The following is a 26,886-nucleotide window of genomic DNA, read 5'->3' as shown; positions in this document are numbered from 1 at the left end:
GCTCCAAGGTCCTGAGAGTGACCTGCATCCTCCCCGCCCCCTCCTTGCCCCTTCCAGGTACGACATCGTTTTCCTTCCTCCCTCTTTCCCCATTGTCGCCATGGAGAACCCCTGCCTCACCTTCATAATCTCTTCCATCCTGGAGAGCGACGAATTCCTCATCATCGATGTCATCCACGAAGTGGCCCACAGCTGGTTTGGCAACGCCGTCACCAATGCCACGTGGGAAGAGATGTGGCTGAGCGAGGGGCTGGCCACTTACGCTCAGCGCCGGATCACCACTGAGACCTATGGTAAGCGGCAGGGTAGGTGGCGCTTCCGTGACCTTGTTTACATCATTTGAAAAGAAGAACTTGTTTCAGCAACCTGGGTGCCGTTAGCAGGGGCCCTCAAGAGCTGCCATTCTTATAGCATCTACAGTTTCTAACCAAGCATCAGGGAGCTGCAATCCTGATGCTCTAGATCTTTTGGAGCTCCTGATACTTCCCAAATAACCATTCTCAACAAATTGGAAGCCAGGCTCAAGATACCTCCCCACGGCTCCTCCCCTCCCAGGAGCAAATTTCCCCTTCGTCTCCCGACGTCCATAAAGCAGTTTGTCAGTCCTTTGGCGAAAGCCATCATTATTTAATCAAGATCTGAAACCATTATTTGAAGTGGGTTTTAGATCCCGCCTCAAGAGTAGCCCTAATTCCCTTCTACGATTGGATTGAAGACTTACACAAACTTGCAACGTGTGAACAACTTGCATATAAACGCAGACTTGTCATGGACAAATTCAGTGACATTTGGAATCCATTCTTAAAAATACTATAATAGGTTAAGATCTGGTGAAATGCAATAACAACCTTACAGTTAACACGAGGGCTGTTTAAGCAGTATCCCAAGGGCAAGAAGAGAGAAGCTTAACTAGTCCGGAACTAGCTTTAAAAAAAGTTGCTTCAGTATTTTGTCTCGGTACGTGAATTCTAGAAGGGTAGTCAGGTTGCAGAGTCCTGCAATCCTGTATCATCTCACAATTGCTGTTAACCTTTTTTCTTTCTGTTTAATCAAATGGTACATCAGCACACATGTAATCAAGCAAAATTCCCCCTCCATCTATTTATATGTACCGAACCAAGAATCCTGCTCTCACAGTCTTTTAATCATACCCAACCTTGACCTCTGAAGACAAATAAGATAGGAAATCAGAGGAGAGATTGAAACGGAAACAACTGAATTTTAATGAGACTACTCTGGAGTCGATGAATTGTGGGTTGCAGCTTGATTCTTGGTTAACTGATACACAAAAAGGTTTCCAGTTCCATTGCAGAAAATGTCCCAGTTTATGTGATGCACTTGAACAGCTCAACATGTGGTAGCAGCTGTCACATAACTTGATTTAAAATTGCCTTTAGGGTGACAGCCCTAAAGTTTACACCATTCCATCACCTGCTTCCTTGAGATCCTGTGCCATCTCCTCTGCTGAACACTGGGCGTTTCTTGGGAAGCCCAGGATTTCAACTTGGTCATTTATCTCAGATTAGCTGCTTGCTCTTGGCCTTCATTTCACCAGTTCCTGAAGCAGTGACCTACTTCACAGCAGTTGTGGGCAGAAGATTGATTACAATCAACTGGTAAATGTCTGGACAATCTGCAGTAGATCAGAATTCTCTAAATTAAGCTGCTGAACTAAAGAAAGCTTTGGGGGGAAACCAGGAGCGGATTTTTCTGTGGAAGGACTATGAGCTCAGTTGAGGTTCTGGATATAAATTCCTGGGCTAAGCGTGTGCTCAGAGGTACCTTGCACCGATTCCAAGTCTATATCCTACCCACTATTTTGCAGTTGGCTCCAGTTGGGTTCCCTTGGGGTTTTAGTGAAAAACAGAGGAAGCAGATGCCACAAACCTGAAGTGTGCCCACCCCTTCTCTGTAAAATTGTTGTAAGGCTGAATGAACTAATTTCTTTCCCTGAATCTTAATTATAATGCCAAGATTGAAGGGTTTTGCAATTTGGCAATGTAGCTTCTTGTAGTGTTTGGGTGGCCTTCCATGATGTCACAGAAGGGTGGGGACAGTCTGCCAGTGGGTGAGCTGTTCAGATGGTAGCAAGGACTGGGTCAGAATGGTGAGGTCCCGTGAAGAGAGCAGGGTGGGTCACAGGGAGGTTAGGAAATGGGGTTTGGAACTGGGAGCGGTCCAGAGGAGGGAAGGCAAAAGCAGAAGGCCACGAGAGGTGTGTGAGAGGGCCAGAGGGACTGGGAGAGAGAATGATCAGAGAAAAGAGGTGGCTAGGAGCTGCAACGGGAAGGGAAGCTGAAGTCCACATGTATATTTGAAATGCACAGACAGATTTTTGGCTGCAGGCTTCAGGCACCAATACATTTTGTTTTCGTGTGCAGGTGCTGCCTTTACGTGCCTGGAGACTGCCTTCCGCCTTGATGCCCTCCACAGGCAGATGAAGCTCCTTGGGGAGGACAACCCTGTTAGCAAGCTTCAGGTGAAGCTGGAGCCAGGTATGTCCTGCGTTGAGATTAGCCGGCTGGGTCTCTGCTTTTATAAAACAGGCCGGCTCACCCTGACCATCTCTGGCTTCCTGTTATGCATGAGCTTCTGCTATCATGGCTGTAATCTCATCCCAACCCTCCACCCCTGGAAGCCTGAAATAGGTGGCTGCATCTTGGGTCAGTTCCACTAAGCGAATTCAGTGTCGCAGAGAGAGGCCAAGCATGAAATATCACAGCACAGTGGAAGTTGTTATCAAAATGCTGCTCTAAATTAGGGGCAGGCAACGAGCTTTCGCGATAAAGTATGGAGGTGGTTATTTTGGATTTCAGTCCCACAACACGCCCCTGCATTGCCGGGTTCCCTTCTTTCCCTCATCTCCCTGCTTCTTTACATTCTTTGACTACAGAAGGGTCTATAAGGCTGCAATCCTTACTACTAATCGTAATAATTTATTATTTGTACCCAGCCCATCTGGCTGGGTTTCCCCAGCCACTCTGGGCGGCTTCCAACAAGGATTAAAAATACATCAAAATGTCACATGTTAAAAACTTCCCTGAACAGGGCTGCCTTCAGATGTCTTCTAAATGTCAGGACGCGGGTGGCGCTGTGGGTAAAACCTCAGTGCCTAGGACTTGCTGATCGTAAGATCGGCGGTTCGAATCCCCGCGGCAGGGTGAGCTCCCGTCGTTCGGTCCCAGCTCCTGCCCACCTAGTATTTCGAAAGCACCCCTAAGTGCAAGTAGATAAATAGGTACCGCTCTATAGCGGGAAGGTAAACAGCGTTTCCGTGTGCGGCACTGGTGCTGGCTCACCAGTGCAGCTTCGTCACGCTGGCCACGTGACCCGGAAGTGTCTTCGGACGGCGCCAGCTCCCGGCCTCTTAAGTGAGATGAGCGCACAACCCTAGAGTCGGTCACGACTGGCCCGTACGGGCAGGGGTACCTTTACCTTTACTAAATGTCAGGTACTGTATTTTTCGCTCCATAAGACACACCAGACCATAAGACGCACCTGGTTTTTGGAGGAGGAAAACAAGAAAAAAAATATTCTGAATCCCAGAAGCCAGAACAGCAAGAGGGATCGCTGCGCAGCGATCCCTCTCACTGTTCTGGCTTCTGGGATAGCCGCAAGAAGCCTCTTCAGGGCAGCGGGATGAAGGCTCCCCCTGCCCTGAAGAGGCTTCGCGCGGTTAAGCCAGAAGCTAGAACAACAAGTGGGATCGCTGCACAGCGATCCCTCTTGCCGTTCTGGCTTCTGGGATAGCTGTGCAGCCTATATTCCCTCTTTTTAGGAGGGAAAAAGTGTGTCTTATAGAGTGAAAAATACGGTAGTTGTTTATCTCTTTGACATCTGATGGGAGGGCGTTCCACAGGGCAGGTGCCACTACCGAGAAGGCCCTCTGCCTGGTTCCCTGTAGCTTTGCTTCTCGCAGTGAGGGAACTGCCAGAAGGCCCTCGGCACTGGACCTCAGCGTCCAGGTAGAACGATAGGGGGTGGAGACGCTCCTTCAGGTATGCTGGGTCGAGGCAGTTTAGGGCCTTAAAAGTCAACACCAACACTTGGAATTGTGCTTACTGCCTGACAGTAAGCCTAAGCCCCACTGAACTCTGTAGGATTGCACTGTAAGAACCCCAGGAGATTACTAAGGCCTAACTGCTAGATAACTTGATGGTAATACCTCAAGGACCTCCTCTCCCCATATGAACCAACCCAGACCCTGTGATCACCATCTGAGGCCCTTCTTTGTGTGCTTCCTCCAGGAAACACTCTTACGCCACTTTCACAGCTGTGGCTTCTCCCAAGTGACCCTGGAAACTGTAGTTTGTAAAGAGTGATGAGAATTCTTAGGAGACCCTTAACAAACTGCAGTACCCAAGATCCTTTAGAGGAAACTATGAAAGTGGTACAAGGGTGCTATTTTATTTTTATTTTCCTTCCCTTCCCTTTTTATAAATTTATTTATTTGTGGGGGGTTTTCAGATTAAAATTTTACAGTCACATATCCAACATACGACATAGAAACAAGATTCCAAAGAATCTCCTAGATTTCCCTCCTCCCCTTTGTGGGTCCTATTGTTAATCATTTCCTCTTGCATCTTTTAGAACAATCCAAATCTTTTACCTCTCCATTGTGTCCAAAATTCACCATTAAACTACAAGTGTTATTCCAATCCTACTAACAATTTTAGCTGTTTACAATGGTTTTTAAGATAAATTATAAATTTCCCCCATTCCTTATTAAAATGTTGGTCTTCCTGATTTCCTTTCCTTTCCTTTCCTTTCCAAGATCCCAGGGTGGTTCACAGCAGAAAAACAGAAAATGAGAATATAAAATACATAATAAAACAAAAATAAGCCAATACCCCCCCCCAAACAGATTTTAAAAGCCATAGAATCCTAATCAACCAAATGCCTGGTTGAAGAAGTGTGGCTGTGACCACAGATTCATGCCTCTCTCTCTTGCCTTCTCCATTTCCTGCTTTAGATTGCAAACTCTTGGCATGTGGGGTTGCAGGGGCCTGTTTCATGTTTTGCTTCTGAAACTTTATGGAGCACCATAGACACTGATGATGTTGTATAAATAAGTCATTAAAAACTGTAATCTAAGGAGGAGGGGGAAAAGCTGTGGACCAAGGAAGCTTCTGATGGCATTTTTGCTTGCAGCTTTACCAAGATACTACTGTGTTCTCTCTCTCTCTCTCTCCTTCCCTCCCCTTGCCTATCCCCCATCCCTCGCTCTTACAGGTGTGAATCCTAGCAATCTGATGAACCTCTTCACGTACGAGAAAGGTTACTGCTTTGTTTACTACCTGTCTCAGCTCTGTGGAGACCCAGCACGCTTTGATGCCTTCCTTCGAGTTAGTAACTTGGGTTTCAGAGGCGGGGTGTGTCCATGTGCATGTATGTGAGACTCTTGCCTGTATGCATTTCCCTTTGAGACACCCAGGAGAAAGAGAGGGATGTCAAATTTAGAAAAGGAGGAGGAGAGGCAGTTGGCATGCTTTAAGCAAGGGCTTGAAAATAGCTGTTTGTTAGATGAGGATACCTCTGCAGGAGACCGCTCAGTGAAATAGATCAGCAAAGGGTCCCAGTTAAAACAACTCAGTCAATAATAATAATAATAATAATAATAATAATAATAATAATAATAAATTTATACCCTGCCCATCTGGCTGGGTTTCCCCAGCCGCTCTGGGCAGCTTCCAACAGAATATTAAAATACAATAGTCTATTAAACATTAAAAGCTTCCCTAAACAGGGCTGCCTTCAGATGTCTTCTAAAAGTCTGGTAGTTGTTTTTCTCTTTGGCATCTGATAGGAGGGCATTCCACAGGGTGGGTGCCACTACCGAGAAGGCCCTTTTCCTGGTTCCCTGTAACTTGGCTTCTCGCAGCGAGGGAACCACCAGAAGGCCCTCGGCACTGGACCTCAGTGTCCGGGCAGAACAATGGGGGTGGAGACGCTCCTTCAGGTATACTGGGCTGAGGCCGTTTAGGGCTTTAAAGGTCAGCACCAACACTTTGAATTGTGCTCGGAAACGTACTGGGAGCCCGTGTAGGTCTTTCAAGACCGGTCAAAGCAATGAGTTGGGAGGTAGTGGAGAAGGAATACAAGACAGAAGGGGTTTCATGGCAAACACCCATCTTGAGAATGTGGCCTACATGTTGCCAGAGACCCCTCTTTCACTGCTTGTCCCCCCATCCCCACAAGTGTTAAGGAAGAAATCAAGTAAGCAGCAGTTAGAAAATAGAGGCTGGTGCTGGTGTCTTCAGGTGAAGAGCTGATGCCTGGAAAGTGAGGCAATGCTTAAGGGGTCCTGAGTCAGAGCTCCAGAAACTGCTGGGCTGGATGCAGCAAGAGGAGCAGGAACGGGGATATATATTACTGTTGTTCTTAATATTAATACATTGATTATTTCATTTTAGTATCCTTATATTGTATTTTTGTTTTTCACTGTAAGCTGCTCTGAGTGATATTTTAATAGAAAAGCGGGGCATACTGTTCTAATCTGATCTAAGCAGCTGACATGGCAATGTATGCTAGATAAATCTCCACTGGTTTTCTCAGGCATGGCTTCAGGCTCATTCTGCCGTTAGCCTGAGTCTTGTGTTCATGTACGCCAAGAGATGCTGCCTGTTGTGCAAGCCAGTTGCATCCCTGCTCTCCAATTACCAACAACTTTCTGGAGCATTATATATTTTATTTCTGCATTCAGCCTGGCCTTCCTAAAGGATTGAAGTGCCAAATAATTTAAAGGAAGTTCTTGTGACAGATGAATGTCCCTTAGTGAATCTTTAGGAGGAAGGAGTTTCATGATTTGGGGTGTTAGTGGTAATGTGGATTTACATAAGTCCTTCCTTCCTTCCTTCCTTCCTTCCTTCCTTCCTTCCTTCCTTCCCCCCCCCCCCCTCTCTCTCTCTCTCTCTCTCTGTCTCTTTCCCCTATGCAGTCTCCTGTGGGAAATAGACTTTCCTTACCTGTTGCATCTCACTTTTTCCTCTGCATGCTTGTTCCATCCCCCTTCGCCTTCTCCGTTATTGCCCTTCCTTCCCCGTTATTTATATGATTTTGCTACTTAACTGTCTTTCTCTTTCCCCTGAAACTTGCCAACTCCTTGACCCATTCTCCCGGCTCTCTTCCAGGCCTACATCGAGAAGTACAAGTTCACTAGCGTTGTGGCCCAAGATCTCTTGGATTCCTTCCTGGCTTTCTTTCCAGAACTGAAAGAACAAAGCATTGAGAGCAGAACAGGTAGAGAAGAACACATTGGCTGCTTTTGCTTTCCTTGACGCGCGGTGAGAATAAATGACCCTGGGAGCTTTTGCACTAGCATCATCTTCATTCCGTGGGTTTGCAGTGCAGCAGCTGTTGTGCCATTCGGACAGGGACAGAGAGAGGGGACGGCTCCACAGTCATGATGTTTTGTGTGGGCCTCTTTGGCAGTCAGGTGGTAAAGAGGCTGGGATGGGATGGGAGAAACCAAGGGTCTGGAAACCAAGCCTGATGAAGAACCATTGAAGGAGCTGGGGATGTTTAGCCTGGAAAAGAGGAGACTGGGAGGATATGTGATAGCCATCTTCAAATATCTGAAGGGCTGCCATATGGAAGACGCAGCAAGCTTGCTTAATGTTATTCCAGAGGGTAGGACTTGAACCAGTGGCTTCAAGTTACAAGAACATCAGGAAGAACTTGTTGTCTGTAATAATAATAATTATTATTATTATTATTATTATTATTATTATTATTATTTATATCCCACCCTCCCCAGCCGAAGCTGGGCTCAGAGCAGCTAACAACAATAAAAGTAACACAGCATTCTAAAATCAGTTCAAAATCAAATTAATGGCAACCATTGGGCTAGAGTTCTGTGAGGATTACCAAAGGAGGGGTTCAGACTGTGCCTTGGCCAAAGGCCTGGTGGAACAGCTCTGTCTTGCAGGCTCTGCAGAAAGATGTCAAGTCCCGCAGGGCCCTAGTCTCTTGTGAAAGAGCGTTCCACCAGATTGGAGCCGCAGCCGAAAAAGCCCAGGCTCTAGTTGAGGCCAGCCTAACCTCCCTGTGGCCCGGGACCTCCAAGATGTTTTTGTTTGAAGACCGTAAGGTCCTCCGTGGGACATACCAGGAGAGGCGGTCCCGTAGGTACGAGGGTCCCGTAGGTAAGAGCTGTTCAGCAGTGGAGCAGACTTCCTTGGAAGGTGGTGGACTCTCCTTCTTTGGAAACATGGCTAGCCACCTGTCCTGGGTGCTTTAGTTGCAATTCCTGCATTGCAGGGGGTTGATGGAAGGTCTCTTCCAATTATCTGACTCTATGAGAAGCAGCAAAGAGCTGTCCCCTCTGGCCTGCCAGTGATTCAACTGTTTCTTGCACTGTTGCAGCTTAAGCTAAATCTGTAGGTTGCAATTCGTAGCAAAGGAGGAGAAGCCAGGGGCTGCGTTCAAGGAAGTCACAACTGTGAATTGCTTTCGATGGCTGACTCATCACTGATACTGGAATCTGAATATAATTCATGCTGTTGCTGTTCTAAGTTCACACCACTTAGAGCTGGGAGGAGAAAAGGGAAGTATTTTAACAGGGTGTGGCTTCAGCAAAGACATGTGGAGAGCTGGGTGGCTTGTATTGGTATTTAATTTAATTGCTGCTCGGTTTTAAGCTCTATATTTTCCATGGGCTACCATCTGCAGTTTCAAGAGTTTGCCCCTGTCCTCCTTCCCCTCTCTGACTGGTTGGTGTTGTGCCTGCCAGCAGAAAGGAGGATCCATCATGAATATCATCTCTAAAAGGTGCTGAGGAGAAGAAAGAAAGAAAACCAGGCTCGACAGAATTATGTCGCTTGTTTATTTAATTCCATTTATGAATTGCTTCCTATGAAACACCTTGAAGCGATTTAACAGTGAAAACATCAGCGATGAAGACATAGGCAGTTTCATGTGTAAAAACAGTTCAGATCCAATACAGATACAGATTAGGATAATAATAATAAAAAACTCCACTTAAAAGGCTTGTTGAATGGTGAAGGTCTTCAGTAGAGACGGCACCTGTCTTCACATTTTGTGGAATTTATGTGGTGGATTTCTAGCCTGTCTTCTAGGGTATGTCCTCTTCCTAAGGTGGAGGTGATCCCAGAAGCAAGCGAGAGTACACTTGGCTCCTCCATCTGAGCAGGCAGGTTAAACAGCTGCAAAATTCCTTGAAGGCCCTCCTGAGCCTGTGGAACTGCCTGCCACTCCCTGCTCAACAGCCTGTGACACCCTGCTACTTGTTAGGGTTGTGTTTTAAACAACCCACAGATTTGTGCAAAGCCGTGGGGTCGTGTCTGAGAGAAATAGAAACTGCTCAGAGCAAGAAAATGAACCCCACATGCAGATTGCATGGGAAATCAGGCTTATCTGGTGTGCATCTACTTTTCCTGTCAAAGCACATGTGGTTAACTAGAATGCCAGCCTCCACTGTTAGTTTGTTTTGGTAAGGATGCCTGCAGTTCTTCAAAGTGGTCCAGCATAAGACCATGCAAGTCCAATCCTTTCATGTGCATCTCCCCAGATATTCCCTGTAGGTCACCTGCTCATTGAATCACCGTAGCCCTGGGTCATATTAAAAAACCTATATCCAGCCCAAGCCTTACCAGATATATTCCATCTACCATTCTGATCCATTGGTAAAATCTATATTAAAAGGAGTTGTATCCAATGTCAGCCCTATTCCGAATAAACCCATTGAAAATAATGGATGTGACTGACTGAGGTTCATTAATTTCACTGGACCTTCTTTGTTGGATACAGCCAAACATGTCACAAACTGAGCATTGTACAAACAGAAAATTAAAAAGTTAAGAGTCTGAGTCCAGGGAAGCTTAGGTAAATACAAGAGTTTTCAAGCAGCATTTAAAGTTCATTGCAGTCTCCACCTCACCGATTACTCAAGGAAGGGGATATCATAGGGTATTGCTCTCATCAAGAAGATCCACTTCTGCATTGCCATGTGGTGACAAACCATTTTCTGTAGTGGCTGCCCGTTTGTGGAATGCTTTCCCCAGGGGGACTTGCCTGGCGCCTTCGTTATACACCTTTAGGCACCAGGCAAAAACATTCCTCTTCAACCAGGCCTTGGGCTGATTAACATATGATACCCTTTTAAATGTTTTTGTGGGGAGAGAAGTAGGTTATTGTTCTGTTCTTGTTTTTATTATATATTTTCTGTATTTTTTATCTTGCATTTCATGTTGTGAACCGTCCTGAAACCTACAGATGGAAGGGTGGTATAGAAATGTAAATAATAATAATATTGGTCATGAACTGACCTGCAGGGTCTCCTTGGAAGATCTTAAAAGCTTGGCGTGATCTGTACTGGGGCAGATGATCTGCCAGGATTCCTGACCTGTGTCATATCCAAGGACTGCAGTGTAAAGAATAATAGTGTTATTTCATGGCATTATCTGAGTAGGGCTTGGAGTGGGGAGAAGGGAGAGGCATGATTGTTTTGTGATACTGGAGATTAAGATTGCCTTGGCACATGGTCCATAGACTTGGGACTCATACTTTGCTTTACTTCATTGTGGAGCACATGTCTTGCATTCTGAAGGTCCCAGTTTCATAGAATCACAGAATCGTAGAGTGAAGTGAAGGCATGAGGTGGGAGTTGGTATTGCAGGTGAGCTGTGCAGAAGCACGCTGGCAAGCATGCTCCAAGACAAGCTGCCGGCCAGCTCTGTGGAGGCTCCTTTTATTAGCACAATATGCAAAACCAGTCAGATACATTTTGGACTGTGACCTTTACACATCTTCCAATCCTGAGATCGTGGGGTGGTACAAAGTTATTTTGGCAGCTGTTTCCACCGCGTCATTTCCCCCTTGCACAGTGTATGGCAAAGGAGACAAAAGTCACAGACAGGGCACGGCAGACCACTAAGAGATCAAAGGTTAGATAGAGGGCATGATATTCAGACAGCTGTGGCTTTGTCTGTGGGTAAAAGTGTGCTCCACACCCAAAGGTCACGTGGTCAGACAGCCTGTGGCTTCTCTGCGGGTGGAAGTGTGCTCCACGTCTGGCAATCATTCCTTCAGTAGAGTTGGAAGGTACCCCAAGGAACATCTAGTCCAACCCCCTGCAATGCAAGAATCTCAACTAAGGGGTCTAAGACAGATGGCCATCCAACCTCGGCTTAAAAACCTCCAATGAAGGAGAGTCCATAGCTTTTCTAGTGAGTACCATCCTCTGCTGAACGGTACACTGGTATCACGAGCGAAAAACATCCCCAGGGACAGGACTGAAGAAATATTTGTGCCTGAGATGCTGAAGGACCACTGCCAACCAGTACAGATAGTGTTCTGCTATCAGCCTGATCCAGCATAACATAGCTGCAAGTGCTCACAGAAACCTGACTGAAAAGAAGTGCAGGCCGCTCCCTGTCTGATTCCAGTTTGTGTGTCTGTTGCAGGACTAGAGTTTGAACGCTGGCTCAATGCGACGGGTCCTCCTTTAATTGAGCCAGACTTATCTCAGGGATCCAGTCTGACCTGCCCCGTGGAGACGCTCTTCAGCCTCTGGACTACAGAGCCTCTGGATGCTGTGGCTGCTGCTGGCAGCGTTGATATCGCAGAATGGCGGACGTTCCAGACCGTGCTCTTCCTTGACAGGCTGCTGGACGGGTCCCCGTTGCCTGAAGGTGAGGTTCGTTGAGCTGGCAGGTGAGCATCTGAGTCCCTACGTAGCTCAGACAGAAAAATTGGAAGGCCGCGAGTAAAAGGTTTGTACAGGAGACAGCCCTAAGTGTAAAACGGGAGCATGAGTGACCAGCCAGTAGTATGGAGCTGGAGGAGGAGAGGACAGGATCCCCTGGGAAACGCGACAAACCTGCTGTACCTGAAACTGGGTGTGGCGAGTGCAGCTGAATGGGACACAGCTGTGGGCAGCCTGAGGACGTATCACATGCCTTGTGCCTTCCCATAAAGAGTGGGAGACTAGGGTGATGTTTGCTGTTTCCAGGAACTCTTGTTGTGAGACTTTTGTGGGCTTGCTGAGTGTTTGTTTGGGCTCTGGGTGAGAACCCGGAGGCTGAGGAGGCGGGTGTGTCAGAAGGAAAATGAATTGATCTCTCTCTCTCTCTCTCTCTCTCTCTCTCTCCCCCTCCCTCCACACACACACACACACACACACACACACACACACACACACACAACTTTGTATTAATGTAGCATTCTAATATGTAACTGTATTTTTGTAATATTTAAGTCGTCTGTTGTTGTTTAAGCTCTTTGTACACCGCTTAGAGATACTTTTAATATATTAAGCGGTATAGAAATTCAATAACCAAATAATAAATATTCAGGTCTTCCAGAGTTATCAGTAATAGACTCTGACAGCCAGGTGGCTTATTAGCCAGTAAGGAAACACTGCAAACTCCTAAGCAAAAGAGATGGTCGCAAGACGCTGCATCTCGCCACATCCATTTGGAGAAACAAATTGGCCAGTGTTTCACAGTTGTGGATTCTCTAGAGAAGGCAAAAGCATGTCTTTTTATAAATTACAAAGATCCGGTCTAACTGTTACACTCACCCAGGGGATCAGCATGCCTGTAGCCAGTTTGGGGGTAGGACTGCAGTTTGGAAGGGTAGCCCATGTTTTGCATGCAAAAAATTCCAGGTCTGGTTTTGGCATCTCCAGGTAGAGCTGAGAAAGGTCTCTGTGTGAAACCCTGGAGAACCACTGCCAGCCAGTGCAGACAGTATTGAGTTAGATGGAGCAGTGGACCTGCACAATCCACCACAGCTTCCTATGTCCCTATGAGTTTCATTTCCTCCTTAGTATTATTCACAGCATCTCACCATATGAGCTGAAGCGGCCATGTTGTGAATGGCAGTGAATGTTAGCTGCCTTCGCTCATACAAACTTCAGAGCAAGCCAGATGCAGACCAAAACCTAGGGGCATTTTTCGCATTAAGGTGTGGTTGGGTTAGATTTGCAAATTCAGCCTTCTCAAGGATCTGAAGCCCTTCTGGGTTGGAGAATTGCCAGGCCTCCTGGTTCCATTTCTGAACGTTTCCCTATGTGCTCTTCAGAGGTGATATCAAAGCTCTCTGAGTGCTACTCGGCTCAGTTGGATGGCATGAACGCAGAGATTCGCATCCGCTGGCTACAGATCATTGTCCGCAACGACTACCACCCCGATCTTCACAAAGTCCGGCGCTTCTTGGAAAACCAGGTACTGACTTCCAGATTAAAAACACCCTGCATCTCTCAGGGGCATGAGATTTGGGCATGAAACAACCCTGGAACTCCTGCTGATTGACCAAGTGTGTGGATCAGGTGTGGTGCAGTTTGTCGGCACGTGGAAACTGGTGGCTGAACTCACTGGTGGGCTGGATGAGGTTAGGCAGGTCAGTATTATGTTTCCTGTAGCGCAGACAGAGGACTGATGCTGAGAGAGGGTGGCTCGCCAAAGGCCGCCTGCCGAGTTTAAGGTTGGGAGCCAAACCAAGACTTCCTGATCCGTAGGAGGTGCTTTACAAGGAGGAGGGAATCAAGAGGTGGAGGAAAAGCTTGGATGTGGGTGGGAAAGGTGCGAAGAAGCATCGCCCAGGAGGAGAGAGGAGGGATAAGAGATGAGAAGAGATGAGGGTGTAACAAGAAGGAGGACTCAATGAAATTAATGGATGTTGCTAACTTAAAGTTCAGTTACAGGTAGGTAGCCATGTTGGTCTGCCATAGTCGAAACAAAATAAAAAAATTCCTTCCAGTAGCACCTTAGAGACCAACTAAGTTTGTTATTGGTATGAGCTTTCGTGTGCATGCATGGAAAGAATTTTTTTTATTTTGTTTAGAGTTCAGTGCGCCTGAGTGTATCTTGGATGCAACTCATGGTGTTTCAGTAGATTTTAAGAAGCCAATATATTTATATCTTCACTTTTGAATCTCTATTATTATTATTATTAATTTCATTTCTATACTGCTTTATATTTTTAAGGGGGGAATCTCAAAACAGTTTACAACCTACATTAAAACAGCAAGTAAAACAATTCAGAGTAAAACATTACTGAAGAAAGTTGAATATAAAGTATACAGTTAAATACAATTAACATTCAAACACAATTCACAGGAAACTAAAATATTATCCTAAACATTTTTTAAAAAAACACTGCAGAGGAGGTCGACTGCAGAATGCACCTTTAGCAGAGCAAAGTTAACAAAAAAATTGTCTTAAACATTTCAAAAGAAAACTGTGAAGTCAAATATAAAAGGCACATTTGAAACAGCATAACTAGCAAAATAATAAAATAGTCTCATTTGCATAGAACATATCTGCTGCTGTGCTCTCTAGTACTTTTCCTTTTACTAGGGTACAAGAATAATGTGTTTGCACAATAATAAAAATGTTTTTGTGGGAGAGGGTTATTGGTTTGTTTTTGTTTCATTGTGTATTTTGTGTTCCATTTTGTATTTTTATGTTGTGAACTGCCCTGTGATCTTTGGATGAAGGGTGGTATACAAATTTTAATAATAATAATAATAATAATAATAATAATAATAATAATGATACGCCAGTCCTGTGGCTGGCTTATGCAGTACCACCGATCTATCGGTTTTCCTTATTAGCTCTAAACCAGAATTCATATTTATTTTTGTGCAGTCACTGAGTCCCATTTGTATTGCAGATGTCGCGGATGTACACGATTCCATTGTACGAGGACCTCTGCACCGGCACCCTGAAGTCGTTTGCCTTGGACATTTTCTACCAGACCCAGAACCAGTTGCACCCCAACTTGCGGAAGACCATTCAGCAGATCTTGACGCAGGGCCTGAACCCGCTCCTTGCCATGGATGCGGCAGCTGTTATGGCAGACCCTCTGGCTGCTGTGGTAGAGGACAAACCCCCAGAAGCTGCACACAGTGCCATTTCTCTCAGGGACGTAAACGTGTCTGCTTAGCTCCCCAGCTCATGCCGGGCATTTGAAAGTGGAGGAGCAGCCAGGCGAGGGGCAACGTGAACCCAAGTGCTGCCTCCTGACCCTCTGTGCCACAGCTTGGGGGGGAGAGTGGATCTCCCCCGCCCCCATTACACACACAAATGTGCCTTCCGGTGCCCGATTCGTTGGCACAGCCAGATATCAGGGATGTCTCCCCTTCTAGCTGCAAGCGGGAACTGTTACGGGATGGATCTGTTGACTTGATGCATCATGAATGTGGATTCCAGGGCGACTTTTGTTCTCCCACTGCAATCGGGAAGAGTTCTCTCTTGGGCACTTGGGAGGGTCTGTGTCCTCCAGGCCTTCAGAGAGGCAAAGTTGCCACTGGCTGTGCACTGACAAGGAAGTAAAGGGAGTGGGGAACACTATCAGGATCATGGAGATTTGAAGGTTTGGCAGTGTTCTGCAGAGAACAGAAAAGGAGTGATGGGGGAGTCTGTTCCGTTTTTGTGCTCTGTTACTGTGTTACTCAGGAGGTGGAGGGTTTAGAACAATGCCTTCAAGCAATGCCTTGGTTTCATCAAGCTGGTCAAGTGTTAAAGGCTAGGAGACAGGGGGTGGATTTGAAATCCTCCCTCATTTCACTTCTGATTTTCTCTTTTGCGGGACGTTTGACACCCAAACCCACTCAACTAACTGCAATGGGGCCAGGGGCCTGTTTTCCTAAAACTACGCTGCAAATCCTTCATTAGTGTCTGGAACGCAGCTCTGAAAACAGCAGGTAAGGATGACTCGCATCCCCAACTCATCTTGCAAATTAACAAATGGGATGCAATGGCAAACTCAGGCACAATCCTCCGGTAACTTTCCGCATTTGTTAAATGTGCAAATTCTGCTCATTTTAAAGGAGGCCAGAAGAAGTGAAGATTCTGTCGGATTGTCTCTCTGGTCTGTTGGTGCTTCCCAATGGTCATAGGAATGGACAAACAGGCTAGGTTTTGAGTGCAGAATGATATGCTTTGTGTCCTGTTCAGCCTGTGTCTTGGCTAAGGACATTTTTAAGTCAGTCTCTCTCTCTCTGGATGAGAAAGCAACCGTTGAATATGAAAGCCAGCTTCTTCCAAAGCCGTCTCTTGAGATCAGAGCCATCCTGCCCACCAGCAAAGCCTTTCCTTCCTGGCCATTAGGCAGAGAGAAACAGAGACTGACTATGCAATGCCCTTCTGACCAGCCAGCCGAACTGCCGTCTGTCAAAAGTGAATGGAAGGGCAACCGTATGTAGAGGCATTGGTGCATCTTTCAGAAGATGGCTGGAAGTGGACAAAATGATGCAGCGTCACATTTTCCTGCTGTGGGAGCGGCTGTGTTTTTAATATCTCTCTCTGAGCGCCTTTTTCTGCAAGAAGCAGAGAGCTGAGGATTGAACAAATAGGTCTACAAAGAGGCTTCCAACGAAAATCATACAGGGTGCTGGGAATTGCCATATCTTCCAGGGGTGGAGGCAGTATAGGAATGTGTGTGTGTTTTTAAATTAACTGTTTGCCTTTTTGAGAGTTGAGTGTGCCCAAAGGGCTGCTTAACGATTTGATTCGTGGTAGGCGAGAATATGCTGGTGCTTGCTGCTGTGATCCTGTAAAGAACAGATGGGGAACCCTTTGATTTGTGGGCTGGATGGATGCAAACCTCAGAGGCTTCCCATCAGGCTCCTCTTTGGCCCCCCTCCTACTTGAGTTCTGTGCTGGCTGCAGGAGGGAGGGGAAAAGCGGCAAACTACAGGCACTGGGACTTGGTCCAGATGGGGAGCATACCCAAGGGGGATAAAAGCCCTTGACCTCCCACACCATGGCTCCGATCTGTATCAGGCTCCCAGCACCTACAGTTTGCATCACCAAAAAAGGATCTGTTGAAATGAACTGGGTTGGGGTTTTTTGGTAATGCAAATTGCAGGTTGGGGGGAGGGAGGCTGCTCTGTGTTCAGCGTGTGTGTTCTTGTCTGATAAGGGTGTGTGACTTTGTGTATCTGGCCCTCCCTTTGCTGAAACGTCACTGCTTTTCTCAGCCTGAAAAGTTTTCCTCCCCCCTGCCATAGATGTCTTGTCCCCGTGCACTTAGGGAACACGTGGCAGACTCTTCTTTGGGACCTGCAGTCGGTGATTCCTCTGCAGTTTTTGGACACACACAATTCCCCTCCTCATTTCCTTGTCTGTTGCACAAAGTAGTGTGGAGCAGCCATGGGTTTTGCCTGCGCTTGTGGCCACCACATTTCAACAAGAACATTGGTTAATGTCGCCCGTTCTGGAAAAAGAGAGGCCATGTTCGACACATATTGCAGGCAGGAGCGAAGCATCTCAGACAGCAGTCTGAACATACAAAAATAGTGGGTGCTTGCTATTTACATTTCCGTTCTCCCCACCCATTCTTTGATTTTAAATTGATTTTCAGGCAGCGTCGGTGTTTCACCTCAAAGCTTGATAAAGCAATAACAAACTACAAGCATCGGAAAGATGCTTCACTTCACCTAACTTGTGGTACCTTGAAGTCACAGCAAGCTCGTCTCTCCCTCACAACAGAGATTAAATTTAGTTAAAATTAGTGGGGGATATGGTGGGGGTTTCCCTCCCTTTCCACACACCCACCTGATATATTGCAAACAATTGGCCACTCTTGGCATGCACCCCCTTTGACAGCAGTTCCAGCCTGGCAGAGTCTTGCCCCCACCCACCTTGCACCCCGGGCTGCCTTAGGCCTCTGTTTTATTGCAATCCTCCCCCCACCCGGAGAGAATGTATGTAACCCTGGTGGAAATTCCTTTTAAACGTACATTGATGCCTTATGATAACATCACTGATAAATGTTGAATTAAACTAAACTTTGTGACTTTCTGAATCTCAGTTTTGCCTGTTTTCCCACCCCCACCCCCACTGCACCATCTGTGCTTGTCTCAACCTCACCCCCACCCACCCCAGACAAATATCGCACCAGGGCACGAAAGTATTGATGCAAGATTCACAGACTTTGCCAGAGGAACACTTAATTACTCATTTCTGGGCATTTCTAGACTACTTCCCATCCAGATCTCAGGGTGGGTTACAAAATTTTAAAACAACAACACTATGCACACTAAATCAATTTGAGCACTGTTAAGATCACCAGCACAAAACCTAACAGCAGTCATCCCTAAAATGCCTGGGCAAATTAACAGTTCTTAACCCGGTGACTCCAGGTTCAAAACTCCCTCCCCAGGAAAGGATGTAAGGCCCCTTCAGCAAGTATTTTTCAGCAAACCTAAAGAATTCCTTGGTTTGCTCAATGTTGGTTGCTTCTTTGTGATGAGATTTCTATATACAGTAGTAATGAGATTCAAGTACTGAGCAATCGCAGCCCGACCAAGTAGCTAGGAGTCTGCTTGCTCTTTAAAGCTGGATTAGCAACGGATCCATAACAATGCAGAGCAGGATCACTGGTGGAATGTATGCATGGACCATGGGTATAGCCAGGATATTTGTTGGGGGGACAATAAATAAATTGGTTGGTGTTTTAAGGTGGCTTTCACCTAACAAGCTTTGGGCTGCAACTCTTATCAGCCCCAGCCCGTATTAACTTCACGTATATGCTAATAGAATCTGAACTGGTGGCGAACTGTCAGAAAAAGAGATCCTGGGGTCGGTGTGCGGCAACTGCGAAAAAGGCAAATTCCATGTGCAATGAAGTGAGAGGGGAGGCGGGTGCAAATAAAAAGAACTGGAATGCTCCTAAGATTTATCTTGCCAGCAGAGTTTTTTTAAACCCTAACAAGCTGTGGTCTGCACTGCAAGGACAGCAAACATTGCGGAAGACGAGGGAGCCCAGTTTTTGAATTCAAGGCAGCTCAAGTCCCAGATTTTGTTACGCGCCGGAACAGATGCGGGTTAATAACCGGGAGGTTCCATTTCCGTGCGCTACTAACCATTCCTCTTATTTGGCACTCTGTGCCAGAGCTTGAATTATTGTTTTTAGAAAATGCATAGCTTGCCTACGCTCAAAGATCTGAAAATAAGGGGGGGGGGGGAACCCGGGACAGTTTTGCACAGGCGAGAGGGAGAAAATAACCCAAGGGCATGCTGGGACGTGTAGTTCCTCCGGCCAGCAATGCATGCTGGGAGCCTTGCAGCTCGTCGATGCAGATGCATGATGGGAAGAGTAGTTTTCTAGGCTACAAAGGTAGTGCACGGGGGTTTGTGTGTGGTTTTTTTGCTCCGGGAACAACAGGGTTTTGCCATTGGTCGTGGTTGCATCGTGTGCTTCGGACCTTCCTTTGGGTTGGCTGGAGAGAGGAGATCTCCGCTGCGATCTGGCTGAAAGGTGGGACCGGGGATGATGGATGCAGAGCGCGCTGTGCAAGGGGCGAAAGGGGTTGCTTGCTTGCACGACCATGCACGCCTGCATGCAGAGTTGCTTTGCCATGGGAAGAGAACAAGAGGGGCTTTGTTTGCTAGGGCAAGGGGAGGAAGCGGAAGCTGGTGTGTGGCCAAGGTAGGGCTGTCCCAGGCATGCCTTTGCCTTGATGCCAGGCGGGGAGCCTGGCGTCCTAGAATTCGCTGCCATCCAGAAATGGAGGTGGCCATTTGCTTGAAGGGCGCTAAAAGGGGGTGCGCAATCGGCAGCGATCGGGCATGGCATCTAGCGAGCCTCCATGTTCCGAGGCACTGTACCTGTGACTCACAGGTGCTGGGCGCGCAAAACAGGGAGGCCCGGCTTGCTGGGCAGATCCTGAAAGACTGGGATGGACAGGCCTTCGGTGTGGTCCAGGGTGCTGGGTTTCTGCTTGGAATGGCGATGCAATGCAACACAGAATAAGGCGCCTGGGCTTTTTAGTTGTTGTGGAAAATGCCATCCTGCCCTGAAGTGGGTTGCTGCCTTCCTCTCTCTTTTTCCTGATTGAAGTTCAGCCTGTTGCACAGCAGCTGAAAGCACAGATTTAGAAGATATGGGGGTGGGGGGTGGCATGCATATAGCTGCATTATGCTGGCTTGGGGTGTTGCACCACCGGGCCCTGGGAAGCCATGAAGCTCACCAGGTGACCTGTCACTGGCTCCCAACCTAACCTGCCTCACAGGGCTGTTGTGAGGGTGAAATGGGGAAGGGGAGAATCAAGTAGACCACCATGGGATCCCTGGAGGAAAGGTAGGATAGGAACGTAATGAAGAAATAGCTTGGATCTGCGGTGAGAAAGATGGGGATCGGGGCTAGATCAACCATGAAGCAAAATAAGTGTCAAGAGAAGGGGGCCACCACAGCAATTTAAAGCCTACTACATCAATGAAAGGGACACGGGTGGCGCTGTGGGTTAAACCACAGAGCCTAGGGCTTGCCGATCAGAAAGTCAGCAGTTCGAATCCCCGTGACAGGGTGAGCTCCCGTTGCTCGGTCCCTGCTCCTGCCAACCTAGCAGTTCAAAAGCACATCAAAGTGCAAGCAGATAAATAGGTACCGCTCCAGCGGGAAGGTAAACGGCGTTTCCGTGCACTGCTGTGGTTCGCCAGAAGCGGCTTAGTCCTGCTGGCCACATGACCCGGAAGCTGTACGCCGGCTCCCTCGGCCAATAAAGCGAGATGAGCGCCGCAACCCCAGAGTCGGCCACGACTGGACCTAACGGTCAGGGGTCCCTTTACCTTTACATAAATGCAAAAATTGCATGATGATAATAATAATTTTATTTTTTATACCCCGCCCATCTGGCTGGGTTTCCGTACACACACACACAAATAATAATAATAATAATAATAATAATAATAATAAGTTGAATAATAGATATTAATGATATACATTAATCTTGGAAATACAACAAAATTAGAATCTGTCAACTGGCAAAGTGCCACTCGGTCCATTGAAGCTCACATGTTTGTTCTTTGCGTCGGCTGAATTAGACATATACAGAGGCATCAAAATCTTTTAAAGCACTTAGGGCCTCTAAAGGTCTCAATCCGGCCCTGAGGGCGGTAGGCTGACACGTCCACCGGTGTGGCCCTGTGTGCATTTGTGGGGGACAAGGGACATGAGGTGTCACACGCTGGCTTTTGATGGCATGAAGGAACGCGGGGTTGGCGACGCGACATCCATGTTGGTCGTGGTGAGTCGGGTTGCTGAGGGCGAAGATGCTCTTCTGCGCTTCTGAGGTCGCTTTTGGGGGGTCAGTTGTGTCCGAGGATGCCTGCGGTCGCATCCACACACCGTACATTTAAAGTGCAAGACCTCTCCCCCCAAAAAGAACCCTGGGAACTGTAGTTTGCCCCCTCACAAGTGCCAGCGCCTTCTCCAAACTACGGTTCCCAGGAATCTTTGGCATAGGCAAGTCATGTGCTTTAAATGTGTGGTGTGGGTGCGAAGAGACCTGAATGGGTTTTTCTGTGGGGGCTGTTGTGAGCATTTCATTGTTGCTTGGCATTGTGTGGGGAACAAGTGTGAGCAGGGTTGTCTTGGCGATGAAGGGAGCGGCCTCTTCAAGCTGCCTCCGCACGAGAAGGGCAGCACGCTGTTTGTGTTTGCTTATTTATTGTACAACATTTATAAACCGCTTTACCTGACAGAAAACCCCCTAAGCGATTTGCAAATATTCATTTAAAAATTCAGTTGTTATCATTATTATTATTATTATCTGACGGGGGGTTGCCCTGGCTACTCTAGGCGGCTTCCGACAAATAATAAAACCACAGTAAAACGTCAAATATTAAAAACTTCCCTATACAGGCCTGCCTTCAGATGTCCTCTAAAAGTCAGATAGTTGTTTAATAATAATAAAAGGGCTAAATATAAAATTATAAAATATAAATAAACACTGCCCTTTAAGAATAATCATAGATAAATGAAAAGGCGGCATTCCTTTCCGAACACCTGATACATTTGTGCCAAGTCATGCAACAGCAAAAAAAAGAATTCTGGGAGTTGTCGTTTGTTAATGGTGCTGTTAGGAGGCCCCAATTCCCCCTCATGGAACTACAGTTTCCAGAGTGGTTTAACAACCAGCCCCTCTTGCCAGGGATCTCTGGGAATCGTAGCGCCCCCAAGGAGAGAAGGGTCTCCTTGCAGCTCTCAGGACCTTTAACAAACTACAGTTCCCAGGATTCTTTTGGGGAAGCTATGATGGTTTAAAGCACGATACTGCTTTATATCTATAGTGCCGATGGGGCTCGTTGCAAATAAATGGGAAAATGTTCATTTATTTTGCCATATCTCCCTATCCTGTTCTGGCAATGCTGGCATCACCATCGCCGCCTCAGCCAGGGCCAACCTCATAAAAACAGCAAATTCTATTTATATCAGGGGCAGAAATTTGGAGTTTCTGGTTACAGAGTTTTGATTCTGTTTGCTTTGCCTGAAAGGCCCGGAAAACCTCATTGTTTCTCACTCGGCTCCTCACTCTGTAGAGCTGTGGTTCCCACACGCCCCACAGGGGGGCAATTTGATTTTTAAGTGAGGCAATTTGAGAATGAGTTTAGACCAAGTTAATGGCCTTTTAGGCTTCCTCCGCGTGAATAGGAGATCCCTTTTTGAATAATAAGAATTATATGTCACGGGGAGGGGGGGGCTTCAGGATTTTAGAGATGCTCAGGTGGGACACAGCCCAAAAAAGGTTGGGAATCACTAGTATCGAGTCTGGTTTTCCCCATGCAAACTGATTCCTTTCTCTGTACCTCCCCCCCCCCCCCCCCCGATTTGTATAGACCCAGCTTGTGGGTTCTTTAGGACGTATCCGGGGTTTCTGAATGAAGACTATTGCAGGTAAAAGGGACGGAAACAGAGAGCAGGCATGGTAAGTGACTTAACGTTCATTTCACGCCAGGGGGAGCAGGAGTCTGATTTTTCTTGGCTACCTATAGGGTAAGGAGAGCATTCGCTTCTGCTATTTTAGAGCATCTCTGGACTTGGTCCACAGAGAGCGCAAAGTCATCCCCAAATGACGTTGCAATTCTTTTCTCTAACATTCCTCCTTTAATGGACTCCCAAAAGTTTCACGGTCCCTGCCAGGTGCTTCTGGGAAGCCCACAAGTAAGTTGTGAGGGCAACAGCCCTCCCTTGCTCTCTGCCTCTTGAATCTTTTGTGCAAAGGTATACTGCCTTTGAAGCTGGAGGCTCCTTTTGGCTGTCATGCCTAACCAGCCCAGGGATCTGATCAGTCCTGTTTCAAAGCTAGTGGCCATCCCCAGTGAGTTCTGTAAGTTAACTATGCCTTGCATGAAGAAGTCTTTCCTTTTATCTGACTCAAAACCTCCTGCCCAGTCCAGTGTGGTGTAGTGGTTAAGAGCGGTAGTCTCGTAATCTGGGGAACCGGGTTTGAGTCTCCGCTCCTCCACATGCAGCTGCTGGGTGACCTTGGGCCAGTCACACTTCTTTGAAGTCTCTCAGCCCCACTCACCTCACAGAGTGTTTGTTGTGGGGGAGGAAGGGAAAGGAGAATGTTAGCCGCTTTGAGACTCCTTAAAGGGAGTGAAAGGCGGGATATCAAATCCAAACTCTCCTCTCTTCTCTCTCTCTCCATTCTGTGATCCCAAGCTCTTGTATTAGAAAGGAACCTCTTTCTGGGGGCCTACAAGGCCGCCTCTCCCGGTATGCCCCACAGAGGACCTTAAGGTCCTTAATAGCAACACCCTAGAGGTTCTGGGCCCTAAGGAAGTCAGATTAGAGAGCCAGGGCCTTCTCAGTGGTGGCTCCGGCCTGGTGGAAAGCTCTGTCTCAAGAGACCAGGGCCCTGCAGGATCTGATTTCTTTCTGCAGGGCCTGTAAGAAAGAGTTGTTCCGCCTGGCCTTCGGCTTGGAATTAACTTGATCCCCTCCCCCTCTTTCCTTTTTCCTTCTGTGATAGAACTCCTATTCGGGGACTTCCCTGGCTTTTTTCTGGCCCATGTAGGACCAGTCTGGATAATTGGCCTTGGTGAAGATTTGACGTTTCCATCCCCAAAAAGTTTTTGATTTGAGTTCCTACTGAAATGAGGCTGCATTTTAATGTTATATTTTAATCTTGTTTTTAAGTTGTATTTTAATCAACTTGTTTTTATTATTGGTTGTTAGCTGCCCTGAGCCCAGTCTTGGCTAGGGAGGCGGGGTATAAATAAAATTTATTATTATTATTATTATTATTGTTGTTGTTGTTGTTGTTGTTGTCTTCTTTGCTTTCTCTCCTCTCCCACCACCCTTTTTCTTTTCTGACAGTGTGTATCTTTATAACTGTGGTCCCTTTCCCTTCTTTCTAACACGGTTGCAGGTTTAAATTGGAGTCCTGCAGCCTCTGACGTTGATGAAAATATTTGCTGTTTCATAGAAGATGCTGGGAGACCGGGAGCCGTCGGATCTCAAGGGAGATCTTTACAAGGACCTCGCATTTCCGGCTAACGACGACTCTCTCTTTTTTAACTACTCGACTCCTCTGGCTCATTTCAGGGGGGAGATTTGTTGGCTGAGACCTCAGGTTTGTCTTGGGTCCCCCACACACCCTATTTATTGTGCTTTCGTGATGATTTGTGCTCAGGGCAGTTAAACGCAACCCCACTTTCAATACTGTTTGCATCGGCCAAGGTTTTGGAGTAGTCAAACTGCTTCCTTTCCAACCAGTGCATGTGCTGTAACTTTCAGGTGAAGTCCAGTAACTTTTCATACCACAAATGTCCTGGTTTATTCTTTGACCCGTTCCACATCTCTAAGCACCCGATTGTTTAGTGTGGCAACGCCTGCACATTGGAACTCCCTGCCTCTTGAGATCAAGCAAGCAGGCTCCTTCACTGAGGCGTTCCCAAAGTAAAGGAAGGATTGAACTCTGATTAATAAGAATACACACAGAGACTTGAACCAGCAAGACTCTGGGAAGGGTGCGTATAATAATCTCTCCCTGTGTGCCTCCAGCCCCCCTCGGCCCAGGTCGTTTTATTCACAAAAGAACTTTTTTACAGAGTGTTCATAAGAACAAATCAGATTTCTTCTGAGCATTTCAACAAACCCCACGTGGGGAAAAGTTAAACTACCAAAACTAATTAAGCACGGGTAAACAAAGAATAGAACTACAAAGAAGTACATTTGGCAACCCCTGAGGTCATAAACAAGCAATATACATGATAAGGAGGATGGCCAGGAGGACAGCGATCATTATCACCTTCATGTGAAACCTGTTTCCTGGCCCTAAGATTAACATTCTAGGATTAACATATCAGAAAGGCTACTTCAAAGAAACTTGCCCACTGTCTTTGATGACCCAGGATGCCTGCCAGTCTAAGCAACTGGGCTGTGTACCTGACTTGTGAAGAAAGAGAAATGGAACAGGGATGCAGAGGTGTGGGTTGATCAAGAATCATATCAAAATAGTTCAAACCCAGTCAACGCAATGCTTTCATTGCTGACACAGATGGCTTACTCTATATTTGTTATAATTCCTCATAGCAATCCCACCTGATCACTACATTCACTGTACTCTTTTTGGTGCCTGCCAATAACATTCTTGTTTAGACAAGCCTACCCATCTGCTTATGAAGTTGAGGCAATTTTAATCTGTTTTAGTATTTTAACTTTTGTATGTTTTGAACCATGGCTGTGATTCCCTCCCCTCAATTTTATTGTTTTATATTTTTGAGGGGTTTTTTTTTTTACTATCAAGTGGTGTGTAATTTTTTTTATTAAATGACTAAATAAAATACATGCAAAACTCACCAGCCTACAGAGACCCTTTGACGGATGTGGGTTTTTTTTAAAGCAAAATCCTAGTCACTAGAGAGTAGCTAAACAAATAACAAATTTGCCGTATTTTTCGCTCTATAAGACGCACTTTTCCCCTCCTAAAAAGTAAGGGGAAATGTGTGTGCGTCTTATGGAGCGAATGCAGGCTGTGCAGCTATCCCAGAAGCCAGAACAGCAAGAGGGATTGCTGCTTTCGCTACGCAGCGATCCCTCTTGCTGTTCTGGCGTCTGGGATTCAGAATATTTTTTTTCTTGTTTTCCTCCTCCAAAAACTAGGTGTGTCTTATGGTCTGGTGTGTCTTATAGAGTGAAAAATACGGTAAGTTGGTTTTTTTTAAAAAAATATATATATCCCAGGATAAGGTCAAGAGTGAGGTTCTTAAGAGCAGCCATGGTGGATTATTGACTTCATAAAATCATACAATCTGCAGTGAACTGGGTTTCCCAGCTGGCCTGAGCCACATCAACCCAATCTAGGCATTTTAGTACTCCATGTGGTCAGGCGAAGCGGGAGCAAGGATGCAAGTCTGTTTGTCCTCACCAATGTGGAGGTTCAGCTTCTGAAACAGGGAGCCTTTTCAATTGGGGGGGGCGGGGAGGATGCTTCCCAGGTGATTTAGAAATCATGTGAGGAGCTTCCATGGATACAGCTGATGTTTTCCTCCAATTGTTTTTTTTGGGGGGGGGGGTTGTTAGCACACTCATCCCCCCCTCCTTCATGCCATTCTAATTGTGCATATAGAATCCCAGATGAACCTCATTCCTGCTCCCATGCTTCAGGTAAAAAGTTTGCAAAACCACGTTTTATTTTTAACAGGGCACCCCTGTCTTTATGCAGACATAAAGGTAAAGGTAAAGGGACCCCTGACCATTAGGTCCAGTCGTGGCCGACTCTGGGGTTACAGCTCTCACCTCGCTTTATTGGCTGAGGGAGCCGGCGTACAGCTTCTAGGTCATGTGGCCAGCATGACTAAGCCGATTCTGGCGAACCAGAGCAGCGCACGGAAACGCCGTTTACCTTCCCGCCGGAGCGGTACCTATTTATCTACTTGCACTTTGATGTGCTTTCGAACTGCTAGGTTGGCAGGAGCAGGGACTGAGCAACGGGAGCTCACCCTGTCGCAGGGATTCGAACCGCTGACCTTCTGATCGGCAAGTCCTAGGCTCTGTGGTTTAACCCACAGCGCCACCCGTGTCCCTTACTATAAAAAAAATTTCATGCACATTTGAAAAACAGTGGGGAAGCTGTACTGGGAAATGCAGGTTTGTGTTGGATGGGGCAAGCGGAGGTTATTTTGG

General features: G+C 46.7%; 2 protein-coding genes across 8 annotated transcripts in view; both read left to right on the top strand.

Annotated features, from left to right (window-relative positions):
* Nucleotides 1-17,775, top strand: part of RNPEPL1 (arginyl aminopeptidase like 1) — a 31,160-nt gene extending 13,385 nt beyond the window's left edge. Inside the window, exons 5-11 of one of the 2 annotated variants that reach the window (XM_081007876.1) lie at nt 58-293; nt 2,382-2,495; nt 5,233-5,345; nt 7,131-7,239; nt 11,424-11,651; nt 13,045-13,187; nt 14,638-17,775. In XM_081007876.1, coding sequence (XP_080864002.1) covers nt 58-293; nt 2,382-2,495; nt 5,233-5,345; nt 7,131-7,239; nt 11,424-11,651; nt 13,045-13,187; nt 14,638-14,910 — 1,216 coding nt within the window. In that variant the 3' untranslated portion in view covers nt 14,911-17,775. Of the gene's footprint in view, nt 1-57; nt 306-2,381; nt 2,496-5,232; nt 5,346-7,130; nt 7,240-11,423; nt 11,652-13,044; nt 13,188-14,637 lie in introns of both variants that reach the window. The other variant, XM_081007875.1, reaches the window with a different exon arrangement.
* A 1,293-nt stretch (nt 17,776-19,068) lies between these two features.
* The window catches only part of CAPN10 (calpain 10), a 29,379-nt gene continuing 21,561 nt past the window's right edge, over nt 19,069-26,886 (top strand). The window contains exons 1-3 of one of the 6 annotated variants that reach the window (XM_081007970.1): nt 19,069-19,089; nt 22,590-22,678; nt 24,185-24,331. In XM_081007970.1, coding sequence (XP_080864096.1) covers nt 22,676-22,678; nt 24,185-24,331 — 150 coding nt within the window. In that variant the 5' untranslated portion in view covers nt 19,069-19,089; nt 22,590-22,675. The other 5 variants (XM_081007966.1, XM_081007971.1, XM_081007968.1 and 2 more) reach the window with 5 other exon arrangements.

Source organism: Podarcis pityusensis, assembly GCF_964106645.2.
Source record: "Podarcis pityusensis genome assembly, chromosome: 5".
NCBI lineage: Eukaryota > Metazoa > Chordata > Lepidosauria > Squamata > Lacertidae > Podarcis > Podarcis pityusensis.
The sequence above is the reverse complement of the archived record's forward strand: the minus strand, read 5'-3'. Positions and strand labels throughout refer to the sequence as shown.